A 21,174-nucleotide genomic window follows, 5' to 3' on the forward strand; every position below is an offset into this window, starting at 1 on the left:
ACTCCAAGACCTTCTGAAGCAGCAAATAGTCCTCTTCTTTTTTCTCGGAGGAAGGAAACAGCTGAAACCCTTAGGATATCTCTCCTACTGCAGAAACATTTGAATTTTTAATAGAAAGGAAGTTTTAATTTTGCTTGGGAATTTAGAAAGCATGACTTGAGGCTGCGGTAGTGCTGACACCGCAGCTGTGGCAATAAAAGCACATAAGTAAAAATAATGATGTTAAACAGATAATTTTAGAGCACTTTAACTGTTTCCTGGTTTTCTTACATACAGCTAATATGATCACACCATTTCTTCTCTGCTGTCAAATATTTATTTTGCTAGCTGTTTTGATTGGTGTTTGTTCAAAAGGATGAAGCATTAGTAATGTGTTTTATTTTGCAGCCATTTATATCAAACAGAAATATGCAGTGCAATTATAGAACTATGAGTGCTGTCAAACTTGGACTTAAAATTGCAAAAGCGTTGTTGGAAACATTAAAAAAAATACTGTATTTTCTGCAGGAAGGATAAATCCAGATTAAACAAGGAAAATAGTACTGGATGGGATTGTGATGCTAATGTGTGGGTGTTGTGAAAAACTTGTTTGCTTCAACAGTGCCAATCTCACAATAAACCATCCTATCTTGTGATAATAGAATGGCTTTGAGTTGATAACTCTGTGTGTCCTCCTTTCAATAATTTGCAATTAAATCTCTGGAAATCCAGATTATAGTAACGTAAGTTCTGCGGCTTTCATTCTAAGGATTTATGTGCTGGAGTTACTTCTCTTTTTTTATCTCGGAAAGTGCATAGGAAACACAACTCTAAATTTCTCCTCATTCTGAATTCACTTGGTGACAATGGGCAAATATTATTCCTTAGCCTCAGTTTCTCATCTGAAAGTTTTAATTACTAGGGGCTTACTGCAGAAGGTTCCTGTAGGGACAAATAAGCTATTTAGAACACTTTGGCCTGCTAAAATGAAATTATTTATATTGGACACGATCCAACCAAAATTAAGCATTTTTTTTAAAAAACAACAACAACTATGCAGTTCAAGTGTTAAGTGGTTGCTTAAAATTATTGTGATTTAAAAACACTTTGGCTGGATTCTGTTAGTATAAGATTGCTAATGAATGAGAACTCTCTGATTGTTAATGGTTCAGGCTGGAACACTTTATGCTGAGTCAGATCCTTTGTCCTTCTAGCTCAGTACTACATTTCTGCCCCTACTGTTCCACCAATATCCTGTTATAGGCTCACTATTGGGACTTTGTTCCCCTACTATTCTATATGTGAGAGCTCGCCTCTCATCTTATTTGAATGCTGCTTTAGAGGGCACCACACTCTTATCTCTGGGCCTATAAGATGCTCACGCTACAAGGGAAATGTGTCCTTATGGTTCCTTTCGCTCTGCTTCTGGTCCACTCAGCTTTCATCTTTCTGATTCCTCATCAAGCCTATGCCTCCCATTCAGTGTTTCTGCTTTATTTCTTAATGCTGAGGGGAACAACACCATCACCGCTGCCTCTTCACACCTGGTTTAGGTTCTAAGCATGATGTCTGAATGGAATCACATTAATAATCAGTATTTCAGAAGTAGAATCTAATTCCCTTATTATTTGTCTGAAGTTTGAATTGAATTCCAGGGTAGGATTACAGTGTATTCAAATTACATCCTCAGAGTTTAATCCCCAATTATTGCTTGGAGTTGAAATACACGTTCAGGCCTCCTGGAACTATATAACTTGGGCATAAATTGTGAGGTCACATGTTTGAATGCTCCATCAAAAATTCCCAGCATTTAGAAAATTTCTTTTCAGCAGGAAGACTAGGCATTTCTTCCTGCCATGCTGGTACTTTCAAGGAAGAAAGTTTATGACATTGGGAGCATTCAGATATTTGTTTGTAGCCTGAAGACAACTGTATCTCATGCTTTTCTGTATGTATAGTTTGGCTCTTAGCTAGCCCAACAATCAAAACAATGTTCATCCTCAATAGTTTCAGTTTAAAAGTCACATATTAAAGGCAATGTTGGCGCCAGAACATTTTGCTACCTGAAATAGATCCCAAATGAGGACAACAAAACTTGCAGCACCAAGCAATACATCTTGCTTTCTTCTGTTCCAGGGACACACTCTCTCTCTCTCTCTCTCTCTCTCTCTCTCTCTCTCTCTCTCTCTCTCACACACACACACACACACACACATTCTCCCAATGTAGTCATGCAGATTTCAGACCATGTTTAATTTCATATATGTAATAATTTCCAGGGGTCATTTTCAGCTGTTGATTCCTGTTGGGGAACAGTTGCTGTGGAACTTTTACTCAGGTGCCCAGAGTCTGGTGCTCAAAAACATGGAGGTAATTAATGGGGAAAGGAACAGTCAGCAAACATACTAAGCCATAAATATCAAGACTACAGATCTCCCAGCACCTGCCTTGGAACTCTCTTACCATCCTCCGGTCCCTTCTGAGTCTTCACCCCTCCCCTGGGAAGGCAGGTCCTTCTTCGTCCCGTGGGTTATCAGGAAATAAATTTGGCTTCATACTTTAAATACAGCAACAGCCATATTGGCAGTCATCTTGAATTTGAGGTAGAACCTCATTGTTAGATCAATCAAAATTCAGTTTCAATATCTCATCATACATAAAATCCAGCCTCAAGGGCTAAGGCTACTTGAACTGCCTACAAGCAATAAAAATGTATCTGTTTTAATAGCACTCCCTGAGTTGAGTTGCTTCACTGTGTTGCATGACAGAGCCAACCTAGATTAAAGCTTTCTAATGTTGCTCTTTAATTCAGTTTTTTGGGACTGACTCCTTAACCTGGCAGATTTCACTTCCTTGCAGTGTTATTTCCATTTCTTTTACATTTTGACACCGGAAAGCACCACAGTTCATTCAAGCAGGAAATGTGTTTGATTATTCTCTAGTTGATATCCACATGTCACTAGGAAGGATCAAATATGGTTCTAATTACTCTGTGATCAATGATAAAAACACTCACGAATTCATCCCATAAGTTTCAGCCCTAATGCCATTATTAGAGTGTGGTTAATTCTTTTCCTCCATCATGATTTGAATACCAAGTAGTAACAGTAACAGTGAATAAAAATGACAACGGTAATGTCCTTTAACATACTTTTCTATGATCCACTAATCAGAGACATTACCTCAGTATGATCATAGGATCTGTACCAAAATGTCTGGACACCCAGCCTGTGAGTAATACCATTAGGTGTGATGACAGTAATCACTGTTGGCAAGTTAGTTTAGAGGAGGAACGTTGGCACAACATGGCCCTGCCAGTTCCCGTCTTCTAGCGTAGTGAGTATCTTAATCACCCTGTGAAAGACACTAACTGTGTTGTGGGAATGGCCTTTGTTCTAAAGTCAGTTGTGAGGAATTCTGTAATGTAGCTATTTCAATTATCATTCCCCACCCCAACAAAGAAAAAGCATTTAGCCAGTCTGGACAGTGAATAAGAATACCAGACTTCTCTTTCAAACTTTGAAACATAAAAATTTGTTTTTGCTATTCTACCCTGTTTCTTCTCTCTCCAGGAATTAAATGGGAGCCAGATGAAAATGGAGTCATTGCATTTGATTGCAGAAATCGAAAATGGTAGGTCACAGCTGTCCACTAAAACTTTCAGGGGGGTCAGGAGCTACAATCTCAAAAGTTCAATTTATACTGCCCTCCTTCCCTTGCTTATCTAGGTATATCCAGGCAGCCACTTCTCCCAAAGATGTAGTCATTTTAGTGGATGTCAGTGGCAGCATGAAAGGACTCCGCCTGACAATTGCAAAGCAGACTGTGTCGTCCATTTTGGACACTCTGGGAGATGATGATTTTTTTAACATAATTGCTGTGAGTATGTCCAACTTTCTGCTTAATTATTCCCCCCTATTTCCCCTCCCCCTTGATATGGAGTCTACACAGGGATTCAGAGGACAAGAGATGAAGACAATGTGTAAGATCATGGATAATACCAAATCTCTAGATATAGAGACATGCCAGAGCCCAAGTCTGCCTGGAAAACTCATTTGTTTACACACACTTTTCACAGATATGGCAAAGTTAGATCTGGGCTGTACCACTGTAGTTAGGACCCACAGAATTCTGCTTTAGTAAGAACCATTTGACAGTCTATTTGACTCCCTTGTGAGGTTGTGAAAGTTTTAAAGCAGAGGTTGGATGGCCATTTGTCATGGATACTTTAGTTGAGATTCCTGCATTGCAGGGGGTTGGATGATATGGCCTTCAGAGTCCTTTCCAACTCTACAATTCTTGGATTCTGTCTTCACACAACATGCTCTGCCGTTCCAACCTATCTGCAGGTTGCAGAAGTTTGGTTTTCTATTTTAGTTTTGGGAAGCATAAATGCAAGAGTATTAAGAACTGTGCTATCCAGTGAACTGAATGTGGATACCCATTGGTGTTTCATGTGTGTCAAACTTGTGTTCAGCTACGCACATTATTATCAAATGGTGTAAAGGCACCTAGGCTCCAAACATACTGTATATTTAAGAGATAACAATGTTAGGAAATAGTATCTATCTTATTAATCGGCAATTACTCACTACATTATTATTACCAGAAGCTTACATAATAGCAAAGTGTAATTGCATTCTCTATCAGGAAAAGTTTGTTATTATTAATAATCTTATTAATCTGTATTTCTATTTATTATTAATCTGTAATTGCTCACTACATTAATATCACTAGAAGCTCAAATAATAGGAAAGCCTAATTGCCTTCTCTATCAGCAACGGTTTATTGCCCAACAAAAACTCCAGTAAATAAGTTTCAGAGACTAAATGTGTCAACCTAATTATCAAAATATTTAAATAGGTGCATTTAGTGGTTAATCATGAGGTTAATAAGTAGTTATATTCTGCATGTTTTTTAAAAAAATACAAATTAGTGTATTTTACGAAAACACTTTCCTTATCTAGAAACCCTACCACCATCAATATTTACTATTGGGTTGTTGTATTTAGAGAGCAAAAGTCAGCTGGTTGAAACTGCATGATTTTTGCTCTGAGTTCCTACTCCTGTGAGGAAACTTTGGCCATTTGCTTTGGATTACAACTTCCAACATCCCTCAACTTTGGTTGCGCTGGCTGGGGCAGATGGGAAATGGAGTCCCTGCCCTACTCTGTCATTTACACCCCTATTTTCAAGTAATGTGATGCAATAAACCTTATTTTTCTCCCATCCTCTTGCTACCTGCTTTGACGCAATAGATTATTCTGTTGTCCGAGAGAAGCTTTAAAACATACTGTGAGAGAACATTGCTCCAGTTGTTGCTTATTCAAGAAAGGCAGAAAATATAACCAGGAAATGGGTGTTCTCCTGTGTTTCCCAGCTGTGGTTGTTGGGAGGGCATGGATGGGTAAGCTCAAGGCCGGCCCAAAGCAATTTTCTGCATCAGAGTAGAAAAATGGCGCCCTACCCAACCACAGCCTTTGTTCCCAAGGCCGACAAACTTATTTTGGCAACTGAGGCAGAAAACCCTATGCAAACTTCCCCCGCCTATAAAAAAATACAGCAAGAATAAATTAAATAACAAATTGCTGCCCCTTTTTTCATAACACCCAAAATCAGCTGCTTGAGAACAGGCCCTTAATGTAAGCTGCTTTTGAGTTACATGGTAAGAAAAGCAACCAACAAATATATTAAATAAAATACATAAAAAACTTAGTCTTGTCTACTTTAACCAACAGTGACTTTCCAGGGTTTTGGACAGGAGTCTTTCCTAGCCCTGCATTGAGAACCTAGGGTTTAAATCTGGTTTCTTCTGTATGCAAAACATTGAGATACAGCCCCCCTCAGAAAAGTAATATAATAATAATAATTTATTATTTATATCCCGCCCATCTGGCTGTTTCCCCAACCACTCTTGGCGGCTCCCAATCGAGTGTTAAAAACAATACAGCATTAAATATTAAAAACTTTCCTAAACAGGGCTGCCTTCAGATGTATTTTAAAGATAGAATAGCTGCTTATTTCCTTCACATATGAAGGGAGGGCATTCCACAGGGCGGGCGCCACTACCGAGAAGGCCCTCTGTCTGGTTCCCTGTAATCTCACTTCTCGCAATGAGGGAACCGCCAGAAGGCCCTCGGCGTTGGATCCTTAATGACACTCTGCTACTTCTTTGTCACTTGAAATCCCCCTTGTACAATGGAGCCCCCTTAGGTGTGATTTTCAGAAATGCTCAGCCTGCTTTCACTTTCTGAAATCCCTTCTGTCTTCAAGCACATTATATAATAAATTTGGGAAACTTCCCCCCTCCAAATCTCTCTGTCTTGCATAGCAATAGTTTAGGTTATCTTTTCAATCATCCATGCATAGAATTATGTCTATAGTTCTCATTATCAACAATGCGAGTACACATGATCATAATTAAAAATTTAATCAACTCTTAAAATTATTGTAATTGAATACTGAAAAATAGTTCAGTGATACAGATAAATGGGTTATTTTCCTGATATGTATTGGCTTCATTTCATCCTCTAATAATTTATGTTTCTAAATATACCCATGAATAAATGGCACACAAATGTCCAATGCAGACCTTTCCAGAGCATAAACATAAAAAGATAATGTACCAAAAAAATCATTGTCGCTTTCACGGGTAAGTTATTGCAAAATCTATCTAAAATTGATGGACTAGATGATTGAATTACAAAAAGAACTGTTAAACAATGCACTTGATTTTGTGTGGCCTAAGTTAAGATATAAGGTCAGATCATCAGTGCATGAACAGAGATGTCTGTAGTAAGAAAAATAGACATTTTCTCCCAGTCTGCTTTGAAGTAAAGTACTAAGTCAAGCGTTAAATTAACAATATTATCATAAAAAGCATAGTGCTAATTCTATCTGGGGCTGAAACCTGGGGACAATGCTTTTATAGAAATATGAGTTTGCCATTAAATTAACAACACCCTGGCTAGGATGGAAATTTTAATTCAGTTAAAGATTTTCAGCAGTATCATAGCAACTTTTATGGCAGGAAAAAAATATTGCTTCCTCAAAACAGCATTATTGTCTTATCATTTTGAGGAGGAAGGACAATATGGTTCACCTTAGAGATCCATCACAGTTGCTCATTTTAATATATGCAGGATTGTCCTGTACTAACTAGAAAAACTATGTGGAAGGTGCCCAGAAAGGAGGAGATGATTGCAAATTGCCTTCCTGTTTCAGAGCAGAAGGATAGTCATAGGAAATGAACTACTGGGAAGGTGCTGTAGTTCATTGATAAAGGTTATGGCTAACAAGCAGAATGTCTCAGGTGTAATCCTTGGTATCTTCAGCTAGGACTGGGTAATCAGACTTCTGCCTGAAACTCTGGAAAACAGCTATCAGTGAAGACCAATCTTTTCCAACCTGATGCCAGATGTTTTGAATTCCCATCAGCCCCAGCCAGCAAGACCAACAAGCATTTTAGTCCAACAACATCTTGAGGAGGACACCAGGTTGTGGAAGGCTGATGAAGACAATACTAAGCTAAATGCACCAGTGTTAAAGACTGCTTCCTGTGTAACATTGAAAATGGACTACATATAAACTTCCCATAAATTGAGTCAATTGTCCCATACTATCTACGCCAATTGCCTGAGGCTTGGGCAGACATATTTCCTGCCGGAAATCTTTTAAACTGGAGGTGTTATGTGGAGACATTGTCATCTCTGAACAAGGGAATTGTCTGAATAATATATATACTTTGTATATACCAAGCCTTGTGTTTTTATCACAATGTGCACAGTTTTGTGGCTTGACCACTGCATGAGAAAAGGGAGACAGATAAAGCTGGGGAATGGAGGAGTTATCAGATCAGGAGCAGAATGTGGTGAAACACAGATGACAGCAGAGGAGCAGAAGCCAGAGATCTTGGATGTGAAGCATGAGAGAAATGAGAGGGAAAGGGCCAAAAAACCATGCAATGCTGTGATTTACAGAAATCGGTGGCAAAATAAATAAATGAAATATGCTGTGTCATAAAGATGTTTGTAGTGAAATAACCTGTTACTAAGGCAAAAAGAAGGGACGCAGGTGGCGCTGTGGGTTAAAGCCTCAGCGCCTAGGACTTGCTGATCGAAAGGTCGGCGGTTCGAATCCCTGCTGCGGGGTGCGCTCCCGCTGCTCGGTCCCAGCGCCTGCCAACCTAGCAGTTCGAAAGCACCTCCGGGTGTAAGTAGATAAATAGGGACCGCTTACCAGCGGGAAGGTAAACGGCGTTTCCGTGTGCAGCTCTGGCTCGCCAGAGCAGCGATGTCAAACTGGCCATGTGACCCGGAAGTGTCTCCGGACAGCGCTGGCCCCTGGCCTCTTAAGTGAGATGGGCGCACAACCCCAGAGTCTGTCAAGACTGGCCCGTACGGGCAGGGGTACCTTTACCTTTACCTAAGGCAAAAAGAATGTGGGCTGGTCAGACTCATACTGTACGGCACAGGAATTCCATCAGCCATGAATTCTGGATGTTAGTCACACAGCAAAGCTCTTTATTGAACTTTAAATTTGGTGGTCCCTTATTTAGCTCCATTGGAAGCTTGTATGCTAAATAGTGGGATATACTTTTTTTTGTGCACTGAAGACCATATCCTTGCAGGGTTTAAAAATATATACTATAGGTGAAAGAGGCTAACAATTGCAGCAATATTATTTTATTTTAAAAAATAAGGGATGAATGGTAAAGACTGGAGTGAAAAATAATGCAGTCATTAAAGGGTAGAATATGAAACTGGCTTAAGCTGTGCTTCAAAGGACCCTTTGCCAATATTCTTTGGAATTCATTTGCTTTGTTTCCTAAAGTTTATTTTTCACACACAAGCTACCTCCACAGAATCCACAGACTGCTATTTACACTCCCATAAAGTCAAAAAGCAGTTTGGGGAATTGATGTAGGAAGCGCAAATGCAGCTGCTGTGTGCATTCTAATTCCCCCTTAAAATATATAAATCCCCAAACTGCTTTTTGAACTTTGATGAGTTTGAAGAGCAGTTTGGAAAGTTTTATTTTCTGGGTGGCCCCTGAAAAGAACAATCTCCCCAAGTTCAGTTGAGTGAACTCCTCTTTGATCTGTGTTTTTTATTTAAAAGAGATGATGGTCTTCACAAGGTGTTTCAATATAGAATAGAGGTCCTTTTTATGAAAGAGACATAGAGAACAATGATGTGTGGATGTTAACTGGGTTCAGAATCTTCCAGAATCCCCTAAGATGTCCACAAACCAATCTACCATAAGATATATAAGAAATATATTTTGCAAACAGGATATCTTTAAAACTTAAAAATACCTATGGGTATTTTTAAAACAAATTAGAATATCCCCAATTTCAGTAAATGGGGTTATCCAGAAAGTGGCCGCCAAACACGATTGCACCAAAGGGATGAGCATCTGAATTCAGATTGTTTTATTAATAGGAGATTAGTATTCAGTAATGGTTGACATGGTCCAGATTAAACACCCTTGCCTGTGTGCCAGGGTAATTAATTAAGGATTATCAGAGAGCATTGAACTGTCCATATGAGTGATGGAGGCAGATGTCCAAGATGGAGCAGATTGCAACCAGTAAGTGCTTAGCTTAATTGAGGAGAAGGCACAGCACAACAAACCAAGGATGCTCTCAGGCAATTCACTAACCCTGTTCCCCCCTGTAGATGAATTCTTGCAACTCTGTCTTCGTTCCCATGTGATAATTAGGCTAAATGTCTGATGGTTTCACCTACTGGTTGTGATTCTGTTGTCTCTCAGTGTCTGTGCAGAATGGGGAAAAAATCAGGTCCTCACAGCTACCATGTAAATTAAGTGGAGAGACACATAATTTTTTTATGATTAATTGATAATTTTTATACACCAACTCCCCCGCTTGGATCCTACGTTGCTCCTCCGTTCACAAAATGCAGAATTTAATTGTTGTTGTTATTTAAATTTATACCCCGCCCAACTGGCTGGGTTGCTGCAGCCGCTCTGGGTGGCTTCTAACACTCACTCAATCTTCTTCCCTGACTTTATACTGTACTCACCATTATTGCCTCATAACAAAATAATAATAATAATAATAATAATAATAATAATAATAATAATAATAATAATAATAATTTATACCCCGCCCATCTGGCTGAGTTTCCCCAGCCACTCCGGTAGCTCCCAATCGAACTGCTTATTTCCTTCACATCTGAAGGGAGGGCATTCCACAGGGCGGGCACCACTACCGAGAAGGCCCTCTGTCTGGTTCAAATGTAACAAATGTAACTGATCTGTAGTAAAGACTTTACAACCTGAAAAAAGAGACAAGAATCAGGTCCTCACATAGACATGCATTTGTACACCAAGAAAATATTGAATTAATTTTTTTTAAAATAGTAAAAAGGCAGACATTAGTAATAACAATCTGATCCAATACAAAAAGGCACAATAACTTTGAAATAAACAACTTATATCAAATAAAGCAATATTCAACAATATCAGCAAATAATAATTAAACAGGTCACACTTATCAGTTACAGTGAAGAATTACTAAACTCTAATCAATAAAAATAACAGCAAGTCACAATGCATGAAATACCACTAAACTACTCTGCCAACTTCTCCACCTGATATTCCCTGCACTGCATCCCACACCATTCCTAAGGGTTAACCAGCTCACAGGTGCAGATTTTCAAGAGGGGACATCAGGCTGTAGAGCAAAGGGGGAGGCAGGACCACCCTTTTCTGTGAATATAAACTCTACTCACAAAAGCAAAGCTACAATAGAAACCAATGGGCAGTGCCCTGATTTAAATATTTGTTAAGAGTTTGCTCACATGATGCAGAGAACTAGTATCATCCACATTTCAGCCAGGGCCTGACATGAATGGCACATTCAAATATACATGATGGGGTAGTTTCTGACCCATCCTTTTTGAAAACAAAGTCTATAAGGCAAAGACAAAGCTTACGTGTTTGAAAGGAAACCATTGCTTTTTATGTTGGTTTTGTGTCCAGATAAGTCTTCTCCATTGTTTGCTTTCATTAACTTAGATCTTTCAAAGGCTTATATTAAATGTCCAACCTTTTCCTCCCACCCGCTGTCTATAGTACAATGAAGAACTGCACTACGTAGAACCTTGCTTGAATGGAACATTAGTTCAAGCAGACAGAGCCAACAAAGAGGTAAGAAATAATGGAAATTGTATGAAACAGCAAAGGCCATGCATGAGATGACTACCATGATTTCCTAATGGATGAAATCCCGTTGTTTGATTGGATGCAACGTATGGTTCTTCTGCTCATTTAAACAACAGGTGTATGATGAGGCTGCATATGATCAGTGGAGATATCACTGAAGTGTGCCTCTTTCAGGTCAAGGAATGAGCTTCAGGGGCTCCGTATTTCTCCTTTCAAAGGCATGGGAGCATCTGAAACCTTGGAATTCTTCAGTGTTGAGGGGGCTGGGTTCCTGGCTTTTTATGTGGGGAAATACTTTTTATGTGGGGAAATACTTTTATAAAGTGGCTGGAAATGTTGCTCCGTTAGTTCCATATAAGGACCACACAAAAAAGTCCCATGGTACAGGGTGTACTTCTTGCTTAAAATAGAATCTGTATCAGACAACCATAGCAATATAATAAGTATTGTTGGTTCTTTCATAAAATTCCCGTCTATTATTGAACCAGTTTTAGTCTACTTACTTGGTATAAAATCCACCAATTTTTAGGCTTTCTTCTTAATCTGTTCACTGTGTGTTTCCAGAAACAGCTCCTCACTGTGCTCATTGCTGTAACAATATTAGCAGGAACTTACCCAGTCTGCCAGAAGATAATTGCTTTCAGTATCAGAATGTAAGCAAAGTAAAGGGTGGTGCAGGCAATCAGATACACATGAAGTGGTCTGGAATACTTGGCAGCCGGGGAACATTTTAGCCGATGTCTTCGTAACTGAAGCTAATGAGACTAGGAATGGTTTTGAGGCTTTCAGCAAACTAGGTGACTGTGTGGTGCATTAAAGTTGGGTGGAACTGACATCTGTTGTTGGAATCTGATACAAATGTTCAAGCTCACGGATTCCTTTCTTTGGGCACAAAGGAAAAAAAGAGAGAAGCTAAACTTGAGCTTACATAAAAGTAAGTAGGCACTCCAAGCAGAAAGGGCCGTTGACAACTATAACCTCCAATAGATGTGACCAATAAAGGGTTAAACAAGAGTGGTCTGCAGACTCTACTCTTGGCTCTCAAAACAAAGATCTCTGATTAATTCATTCTTTTTTTCTGCAGTCTAGAAGAGCCATTAGCTTCATTTCCCTAGATGGTCTTTGGAAAGCATTGTGGAGATTTGTGGTGAAGTGGTTGAAATCTCCCAAAGCATGTGGGGAGCCAAGTCGCTTCACACAAATGGCCCTCCACCACACATTTCTGTTTGAAATGGCCACCCATGTGGCAATGTTACAGTATGAACTGAACCCAAGGTGGAGTTGTTACTCCTTCAACAACAAGTTTGATCTTGCAAGGTGTTGTTGGTCTCTGTTGGTTCCAGTATGGGCTGGCAGTGTCAAAAGCTACCTCAGCTGAACCGTTTGGGAAGGCTCTGCTGATACTCTAAGAAACACAGGGAGCTGCCTTCTCAGACCGTTTGCCCATGTAGTCCAGTATTGCCTGCTCTGACTGGCAGAGGTCTCTCACATTACCCAAATTGTATAGAATTAGGCAAATTTCCATGGAAAGCAATGTGCTGTAATTTATGCCATTAATATGAGTAAGAGGGTAGTAATGGCAAATGTATCTAGATATATTGTGGCTTTATTTTACATTTGTTCTTAAACAACCCTGCGCTTTAGGCCCATGTATAGTTTTAAGAATGCTATGATTTTGTATCTTTCTTAATGCTTCATTCTGTATTGTTTCTGGTATTGTTGTTTTACCTTGTGATACAGTCTCCTTCTTTCTGCTTTTACGGATGTTACAGATATATATATATATATATATATATATATATATATATATATATATATGCAGGTTTTGGTGTCCTCGGGTGTCTTCCCGTGTAAAAGTTGGGGTGTCTAGGCGACGTTTCGACGAGGTCTCACTCGTCATCTTCAGGCTGGTGCTTTCGGCTTCTTGTTACTGGAACAGAGCAGGATCTCAGTGTTTGAGTTCCTATAAATACTGTTGAGGGGGTGTGGTGTATAGCCTCCAATGTTCTGGGCAGAGAGGAAGTTCCCAGGCTAGTGTGCCTTTTCTTCTTTTGTTCCTTAATTACTTGAGGGATATCCTGAGTGATTTCTTGAGTGATATCCTGAGTACCACTTAGGTGGGTCATTAGGTGTGGATTAGTTGCTAAAGTCTTTGTGTCTTGACCTCTTGAACTTTGTGAAGAGTTTTTCTGAGAAGATGGCTGTACTGCACTTAGTTGTGCTCTGGCTTGGCTTCGTGTATAGGGGCGAGCTGTGGTTTTGTGGCTTGTGTCAGCCAGATCTGTGTAGGGATTGCAGGGGGGTGCAGCATCCGGAGGTGCCACCATGGTTTGGCTACTGGATGGTGTCTGTAATTTATCTGTGGAGAGGGTGGAACATCACCACAAGAGAATAATCATGGAAGCCATCGAGATAGAGAAACACCCTCACAACATGAACAAGCGTGACGACACATCCCGCTTGCCAGACATCTGGAAATTAGCCCTCCCCACAAAAACTGACACCAGATCCAGAGGCACACAGAACGCCATCACCAATCAACCACACCAGACCCAAACCCAGACCCTCTCCACAGATAAATTACAGACACCATCCAGTAGCCAAACCATGGTGGCACCTCCGGATGCTGCACCCCCCTGCAATCCCTACAAAGATCTGGCTGACACAAGCCACAAAACCACAGCTCGCCCCTATACACGAAGCCAAGCCAGAGCACAACTAAGTGCAGTACAGCCATCTTCTCAGAAAAACTCTTCACAAAGTTCAAGAGGTCAAGACACAAAGACTTTAGCAACTAATCCACACCTAATGACCCACCTAAGTGGTACTCAGGATATCACTCAAGAAATCACTCAGGATATCCCTCAAGTAATTAAGGAACAAAAGAAGAAAAGGCACACTAGCCTGGGAACTTCCTCTCTGCCCAGAACATTGGAGGCTATACACCACACCCCCTCAACAGTATTTATAGGAACTCAAACACTGAGATCCTGCTCTGTTCCAGTAACAAGAAGCCGAAAGCACCAGCCTGAAGATGACGAGTGAGACCTCGTCGAAACGTCGCCTAGACACCCCAACTTTTACACGGGAAGACACCCGAGGACACCAAAACCTGCATTCCTGTACCCGTGAAAATCTACGAAAGCATATATATATATATATATATATATATATATATATATATATATATATATATATGCAGGTTTTGGTGTCCTCGGGTGTCTTCCCGTGTAAAAGTTGGGGTGTCTAGGCGACGTTTCGACGAGGTCTCACTCGTCATCTTCAGGCTGGTGCTTTCGGCTTCTTGTTACTGGAACAGAGCAGGATCTCAGTGTTTGAGTTCCTATAAATACTGTTGAGGGGGTGTGGTGTATAGCAGAACGCCATCACCAATCAACCACACCAGACCCAAACCCAGACCCTCTCCACAGATAAATTACAGACACCATCCAGTAGCCAAACCATGGTGGCACCTCTGGATGCTGCACCCCCCTGCAATCCCCACACAGATCTGGCTGACACAGGCCACAAAACCACAGCTCGCCCCTATACACGAAGCCAAGCCAGAGCACAACTAAGTGCAGTACAGCCATCTTCTCAGAAAAACTCTTCACAAAGTTCAAGAGGTCAAGACACAAAGACTTTAGCAACTAATCCACACCTAATGACCCACCTAAGTGGTACTCAGGATATCACTCAAGAAATCACTCAAGATATCCCTCAAGTAATTAAGGAACAAAAGAAGAAAAGGCACACTAGCCTGGGAACTTCCTCTCTGCCCAGAACATTGGAGGCTATACACCACACCCCCTCAACAGTATTTATAGGAACTCAAACACTGAGATCCTGCTCTGTTCCAGTAACAAGAAGCCGAAAGCACCAGCCTGAAGATGACGAGTGAGACCTCGTCGAAACGTCGCCTAGACACCCCAACTTTTACACGGGAAGACACCCGAGGACACCAAAACCTGCATTCCTGTACCCGTGAAAATCTACGAAAGCATATATATATATATATACATGTTTAAGATTTGGCTGATTTTTTTTAAAAAATCATTCTTTTAGATACCACAGAAAAAAATGTAGACCATATTCTTAGCTTTACAGTTTGCATGTTGATCTGAATTATTTTTGACAGATTGAATGTGCTGCTTTTGCCAACTGGTGTTAAGCAATGGTAAACTGACAGCTTGCTTAATGCCATTTTATTCCATTATGTACTTATTAATTAGTACTTGGTGCCACAGTAATTATACTATTGAATAGTCTGAAGATTAATTGCAGAAGCATCCTCTTGTAAAAACATGTGTCCTGTGATGGAAAATATCTTCTAGTTTTACCGCCTTCTTTGGGATGAAAAGAGGGGTGAAATATATTGTGTTCTGAAACCATACAAAGATGTTTGCCAAAGGGTAAAGATACTATACTGTAAAATACTAAACCATACCATACCATACCATACCATACCATACTATAAACAGGGCCCTAACATAGTTTTGAAAGACTAAAGGAGCAGTGCTGACGACTGTTAAATTTTAGCATGGTATAACACCTACAAAGCAGAAGTTCCAAAACGTCTTTAGCAATTCATAATCCAAGTTTATTAAAATATAGGGCAACATATCTCTGCATTATTATTATTATTATTAATAATAATAATTTATTACCCATCCTTCACCCTAATGTCCCAATGAAATATATTGGCTATAAACAGGTTAGAATTCTTCTCTTGAAAGTTAGACAGTCAATTATTATTATTATTATTATTATTTGCTTGTATCCCACTCATCTGATTGTGTTGCTCCTAAAACATGTTTATGTCATTTTTTAAAGGTTCTAGAAAGCCTATTGTCTGGGTTTGAGTTAAAGGAGAGCTCAGCCAAGAGGTAGTCTTTAATTGTATGTTATTAGTTCATCAATCTAGAACATTCTGTGCTATACCAGTGGGCTTCCAGTTATGCAGTAGGCCTTCCCCTTCTCCTCCTCTCCGCTGAGCTCCCTTAACTCTGCTCCAGAGGGAGTCCCAATTGTGGGACTGCAGACAGTCCACAGCAGCATTGGATGCCGCCCAATGAGCATAAGCAAAAACCCCTATGGCTGGCTTCTCATTATCATCCATGAGAAAGGGGTGCTAGTCCTATTTTCAAGACTCCAATACATTTTTATCTAAGCTATTTTTCAGTGGCCAGATGAAAGTTGTGGTTCTATTTATGTTGTAGCATCTTAATTGGTATCCTCTTCATTTTACTGTCCACTCATAAGGGTGAGGGTAAAATTCTGCATCAACATGCTGCTTGGGAAAAAATTACCAACTGCTGAGAGTGGATTGCCAAACCTCAAGAGAGCAAACTCTCTAGATATTGGGTGGGTGGGGGTTAGCAATCATTGGTGGAGGGGGGATTTACCTTGGGACCATTGCACTGGAAGAGGAGGGCTTAACTCTGGCTCTTGCACAGTTCTTCTGACTTAAACTTTCCCCTTCCTCTGCTCGTATTAACCACACATGAAGAATAGACATGTACAGGACTGGCAACTTTTCTCACACATAATTAAAAGTACCTTCTGAGAGAATTGGGAAAAGCTTAGATACACCCACACACCTTATTAATTCCAGCATCATAGTTCTGGTTCAGTAGTGTTTTCCACCCATAACCCATAGCCTGCCAACAGCTGTATTTAACCAAAGGCGGGGGCAGGGGGAATGTTAGGATATCCAGTCTAGGATCTTCCACATCACATCTCATTTGGCCCTGCAATGCAACATTTCTCTCTATGCTCCTTGCACAGATCAATGCAACAAATAAGCTCCTACTCTGTATACACCCCACCCATCTTAATTACAGGCATTTTGTAATAAAAAGTTGTTCCAGTAAGTATTCGTGTTGTTGCTTTTTTTTTTTTACAAAAAGTTTAAATTGTATCTACTTTAGTTGAGACTGTTCATTTGTCAGTTTATAGACAAAGAGAGTTTTCAGAAACATCTGAATCAAATGAAGTGTTTTAATGAATTGAGTTAAGTGGCAAGGTTAGTGTCAGATATGACAGGGTGATGTTAAAGTATTTGATATGTTTACATGAACAGCATGCACTAGAATAAATTTATGGGGAGGAAGCAGGCCACCTAGTTCCAAAATGTTTTATTAAGATGTTCTGTTTCTGTTATAATTATAAAACACTGGTTTTGAATAGTGTATGCTTTCTGGTGTGTGCAATATATGCAACTATGTGGTACCAACTGAGTTTCCAGTTGAAATTAGGTACCATAATTTGATGCAGTGAATTTGTTTTGCATTTCTATTATGCTGGCTTCTCAGTCCCATTTGAAAGGGTTCCCATAAATGTGCTTGGGCTGGTTCATTGAATTTCCCAATATGTTGCTGGAGGAGGCTTGTGATGTCTTACTTTTTATTGTGTATAGAACATCCTTTGCAAAGTGGGGTGCACACAGTGCTTTTTTGGGGGAGGGGGTAGAGGAGGAACTCAAGGGTACTCAGTACCAGCACCTTTTTGTTTTTTTAAAAAAGTGTGGCGCTTACTGTAACAACTTCATTGTGAGTACCAGAACCTATTTTTCTAGAAAAAAAGCACTGGGTGTACACATATACTTCTGTGTCCCATATGTGCAAACCAAGAAGCACACAGTGTGTGTGTAGGGGGCACACGATGGATTATGCCTTTCTATGGGGATAGGCCACCTAGTGATACTCCATGTGCAGTGTGAGGTTGGGGCTCACACAAACCTGAAACTACACACTGTGGAACCATGTGAACTACCCTCTAGAAGGACGGCAGATTCAAATTTCCATTTTAATGTAGAACAGTTGCCACAAGTGGATATTCCTATCAATTTCCATGTGGTCATGTCAAAGTGCCCCTCTTTGGTGATATGGCAAATTGCCATGGCTGTAAAACTTAACAAACATGGGATTCAAATGTGTATGTGTGTGTGAGAGTTTTATCTCTGCCCCCTTCATCCCCCAGCTCCTCCAAGTTTCAGGAATAACTTGGACAGAAGAAGCTTGGCAGGGGGTTGGACTTGATGGCCCTTGTGGTCTCTTTCAACTCTATGATTCTATGAAGAGCTGGGGCTCAGAAGCACTGCAGTGCAGCTGTATGCAACCACCCCTTGGATCCCAGCTGACATGATCTTAGGATCTAGTAGCTTGTGGTCTTGCAATGTGGGGGCATATCCATAAGAATTCTTACCTTGATATGTAAACATTTATGGGAAAAGCAATTCTGTGGTTAATCATCTACCTCTAAAGTGGTCATGTGGGTTGACCTTGCCATATTCACTCAAAACTAAAGTTCAGTGTATGGTGAAATTTGCAATCATCCTAAGTATAATGCGGGAATCTGGATTTGCATCTCCTTAAGCTAAACAGTAAAAACATACATTTCTGCTCTTACATAGTACCAGTCTGGTTTATATTATAGTTTTGTTATTAAGCTGGTCTTGCCTTTCAGTGTATCAATTTGTAAAACATTCCTTTTTTTTCTTTTCAAAGTGGGAAATAGTGCAGACAGTATTTTATCATTGTCTGTACTTTTCCTGCAAAATTACAAACATGTGCAATTGCCTGGTTTAATACGTGTTTAGTTGGGCCAAGAGGTTTTCATGTCTGAGAAACTCCATATTACAATTTCCTACCTCTTAGGAATTATATGACTATCTGATTTAATGCAACTCCACATTTACGGCAACAGTATCGCAATTTGCATTCTTGCTTTATACATTAAGCTCTCTCACACACATTATTCTAAATACTTCCAGATGAAATTAAGTTGACAAAGCATCTCAGTGATAGATACATAATAAATGAAATTAGGAATCAACCCCTATATATATTGCAACTATAGCTGTGGCAGTGAGATCTATAATGCTGGTTGGCTGAACTGGTATAATGACTCAGAATGTTCAGCTATCTCATTTGTGTCCCTATTGCCCAGTCAATTTATGGCACGATAAAAGCATTTTCTTCATTTGTTGTGCCCAGTCCTCATAGGTTTGTTTTACCTTATTTTTTTATTAAAAAGAATGTATCCCATCTTTTGGTAGCATCCAAGGTGGATAGCAATATACAATCAAATTTCAGAGTATAACAAAAGTTGTTCCTTCCTCTCTCTGCAGCAATGTGAACCTTCTGTTGAATTTTATTTCATCAGCACAGGGTCATATCCAGTTGTGTCTCTTTACTCACAGAAGTCTTCCATGAATAGGAAGCGGAGGTAATTTCTCCAGTTTTTCCTGCAGCCACCTACCAGACTTTCCTTTAACTGACTGGAGCAAACTGGAATCTTATTGCATCGACCTAACTGAAGAAGAGATTTATACTCTTACTTTTGAGTAAACATATATACGGCTGAGTTTTCAGGCTTCCAAATTATTGGAGCCAAGTTGAGAACAGGAACCCAGTTATGAATAGGTATCTGCTAGCAATACAATTGACGTGTAGAGTTGGAGAATTTTGAAAAAGAAATTCCCCAGTTTGGAAGTCAAGAGTTAATTATAGGCCAAACCCAAATTACTCAAAATTTGAGCCTCATATTGAAACGACTCAACACCAACTCTCCCTGCTCCTACTTAATAAAATATGTTCACATTCTGTTGAAAATTAGCTTTCTGTGGCAATGATAGGGACTGCTGCTGCAGCCTTTAGCAGGCAGCAGCAGAAACGTGTGTGCCAGGTTCTTGAGAATTGTGATTTGGGATCCAGAAACAGTGGGAAACTACAAAGTTGCATCAAAATACAGGGGTTGTAGCCAATGCTGTGTGAACAGAGTTCCACTCATGCTGTGGAACTTCTGTTTTCCTCTCCTCCCATGCAGGTTGCCAAAATCTGCTCCGAGGGTTCCCCAATTTGATGCTGATTTTGAGGGGCAGGGATGGGGTGGAGTGGAGGGTACAGAGAAAAAAAGGAAGTTCTATGGCCAACATAGAAGTCTGTTGCGCCTTCAGAGCTGCAACTTTGGATATAGCCCCAGAAATCCTGGTGTTCATTTCCTTGAGCAATCTCAGCAGCAAAATGTGTAATGCTGGTGGTCAACAAAAGAGGTTTAAAGACTGTTTCAAGGCAAATTTTAAAAAATGTAGTATAAACACTGACGACTGGGAAACGCTGGCCTGTGAGCACTCCAGTTGGAGAACAACCTTTACCAAAGGTGTCATGGACTTTGAAGGCACTCGAACTCAGAATGCAAGGGAGAAATGTGCTAAAAGGAAGGCACACTTGGCAAATCCACACCATGATCAACTCCCGCCCGGGAACCAATGTCCCCACTGTTGAAGGATGTGTGGGTCCAGAATTGGCCTCCACAGTCACTTACGGACTCATTGTTAAAACCGTGTTTATGGAAGACAATCTTACTCGGCTATGAGTGATTGCCAAAGAAGAAGAAGAAGAACTCTTGTCCATTTTGTTGTGTTTAAGATATCCTGTCAGCCGTCCCAGGGTCTTTGGATAGTAGATGGGGAATAGATAAATAAATAAATTTGCTTATTTCCTGAGTACACACAGTGAAATTCTGTTTACATTGGTGAATATTTATTTGCCAACTTTTGTAGTGGTTTTTCTTTGATTGTACACTGTTTGTTTCAGATTGCAATCAAAGTTTTCCCACAGTGTTTTGTTTTGTTTTTTGAAAATTAATTGGTTGATTATTCTAATGCATGCCACTGTCTATTTAACATCATGTTAGCATATAAATATAATGTGGAAAGGCTTATTGCAAGCTTAAAAATTTAAAATTTAAAATCCAAAGAAGTACTACTGGAGTTCATGCTGAAGAGGCTAAAAAGTTTTCCCATCTCGTTTCCTATTAATGTTAAAGGAACACTTTTTTAATTTGTCCCATAGGTGTGTTTCGGTACAGTCTAATTCATGGTTTCAGTTTCAGAAGTGCAAGGTTAAGGTGGGTGAGAGTTAGACTGTTCCCATCTTTAATTAGGGAAGTTTATTGTTCCCCATTGGAAATATTCAAAAGTTTAAGTCTGCTTATGTTTTC

General features: G+C 39.9%; 1 protein-coding gene across 3 annotated transcripts in view; it reads left to right on the top strand.

The window, feature by feature from the left end:
* The window catches only part of CACNA2D3 (calcium voltage-gated channel auxiliary subunit alpha2delta 3), a 514,138-nt gene that overhangs the window by 233,387 nt on the left and 259,577 nt on the right, over positions 1-21,174 (top strand). For all 3 annotated transcript variants that reach the window (XM_081898304.1, XM_081898305.1, XM_081898306.1), the window contains exons 7-9: positions 3,552-3,612; positions 3,708-3,858; positions 11,080-11,154. In XM_081898304.1, coding sequence (XP_081754430.1) covers positions 3,552-3,612; positions 3,708-3,858; positions 11,080-11,154 — 287 coding nt within the window. The remainder of the gene's footprint in view (positions 1-3,551; positions 3,613-3,707; positions 3,859-11,079; positions 11,155-21,174) is intronic.

This window comes from Podarcis melisellensis, assembly GCF_964234715.1.
Source record: "Podarcis melisellensis genome assembly, chromosome: 2".
Taxonomy (NCBI): Eukaryota; Metazoa; Chordata; class Lepidosauria; order Squamata; family Lacertidae; genus Podarcis; species Podarcis melisellensis.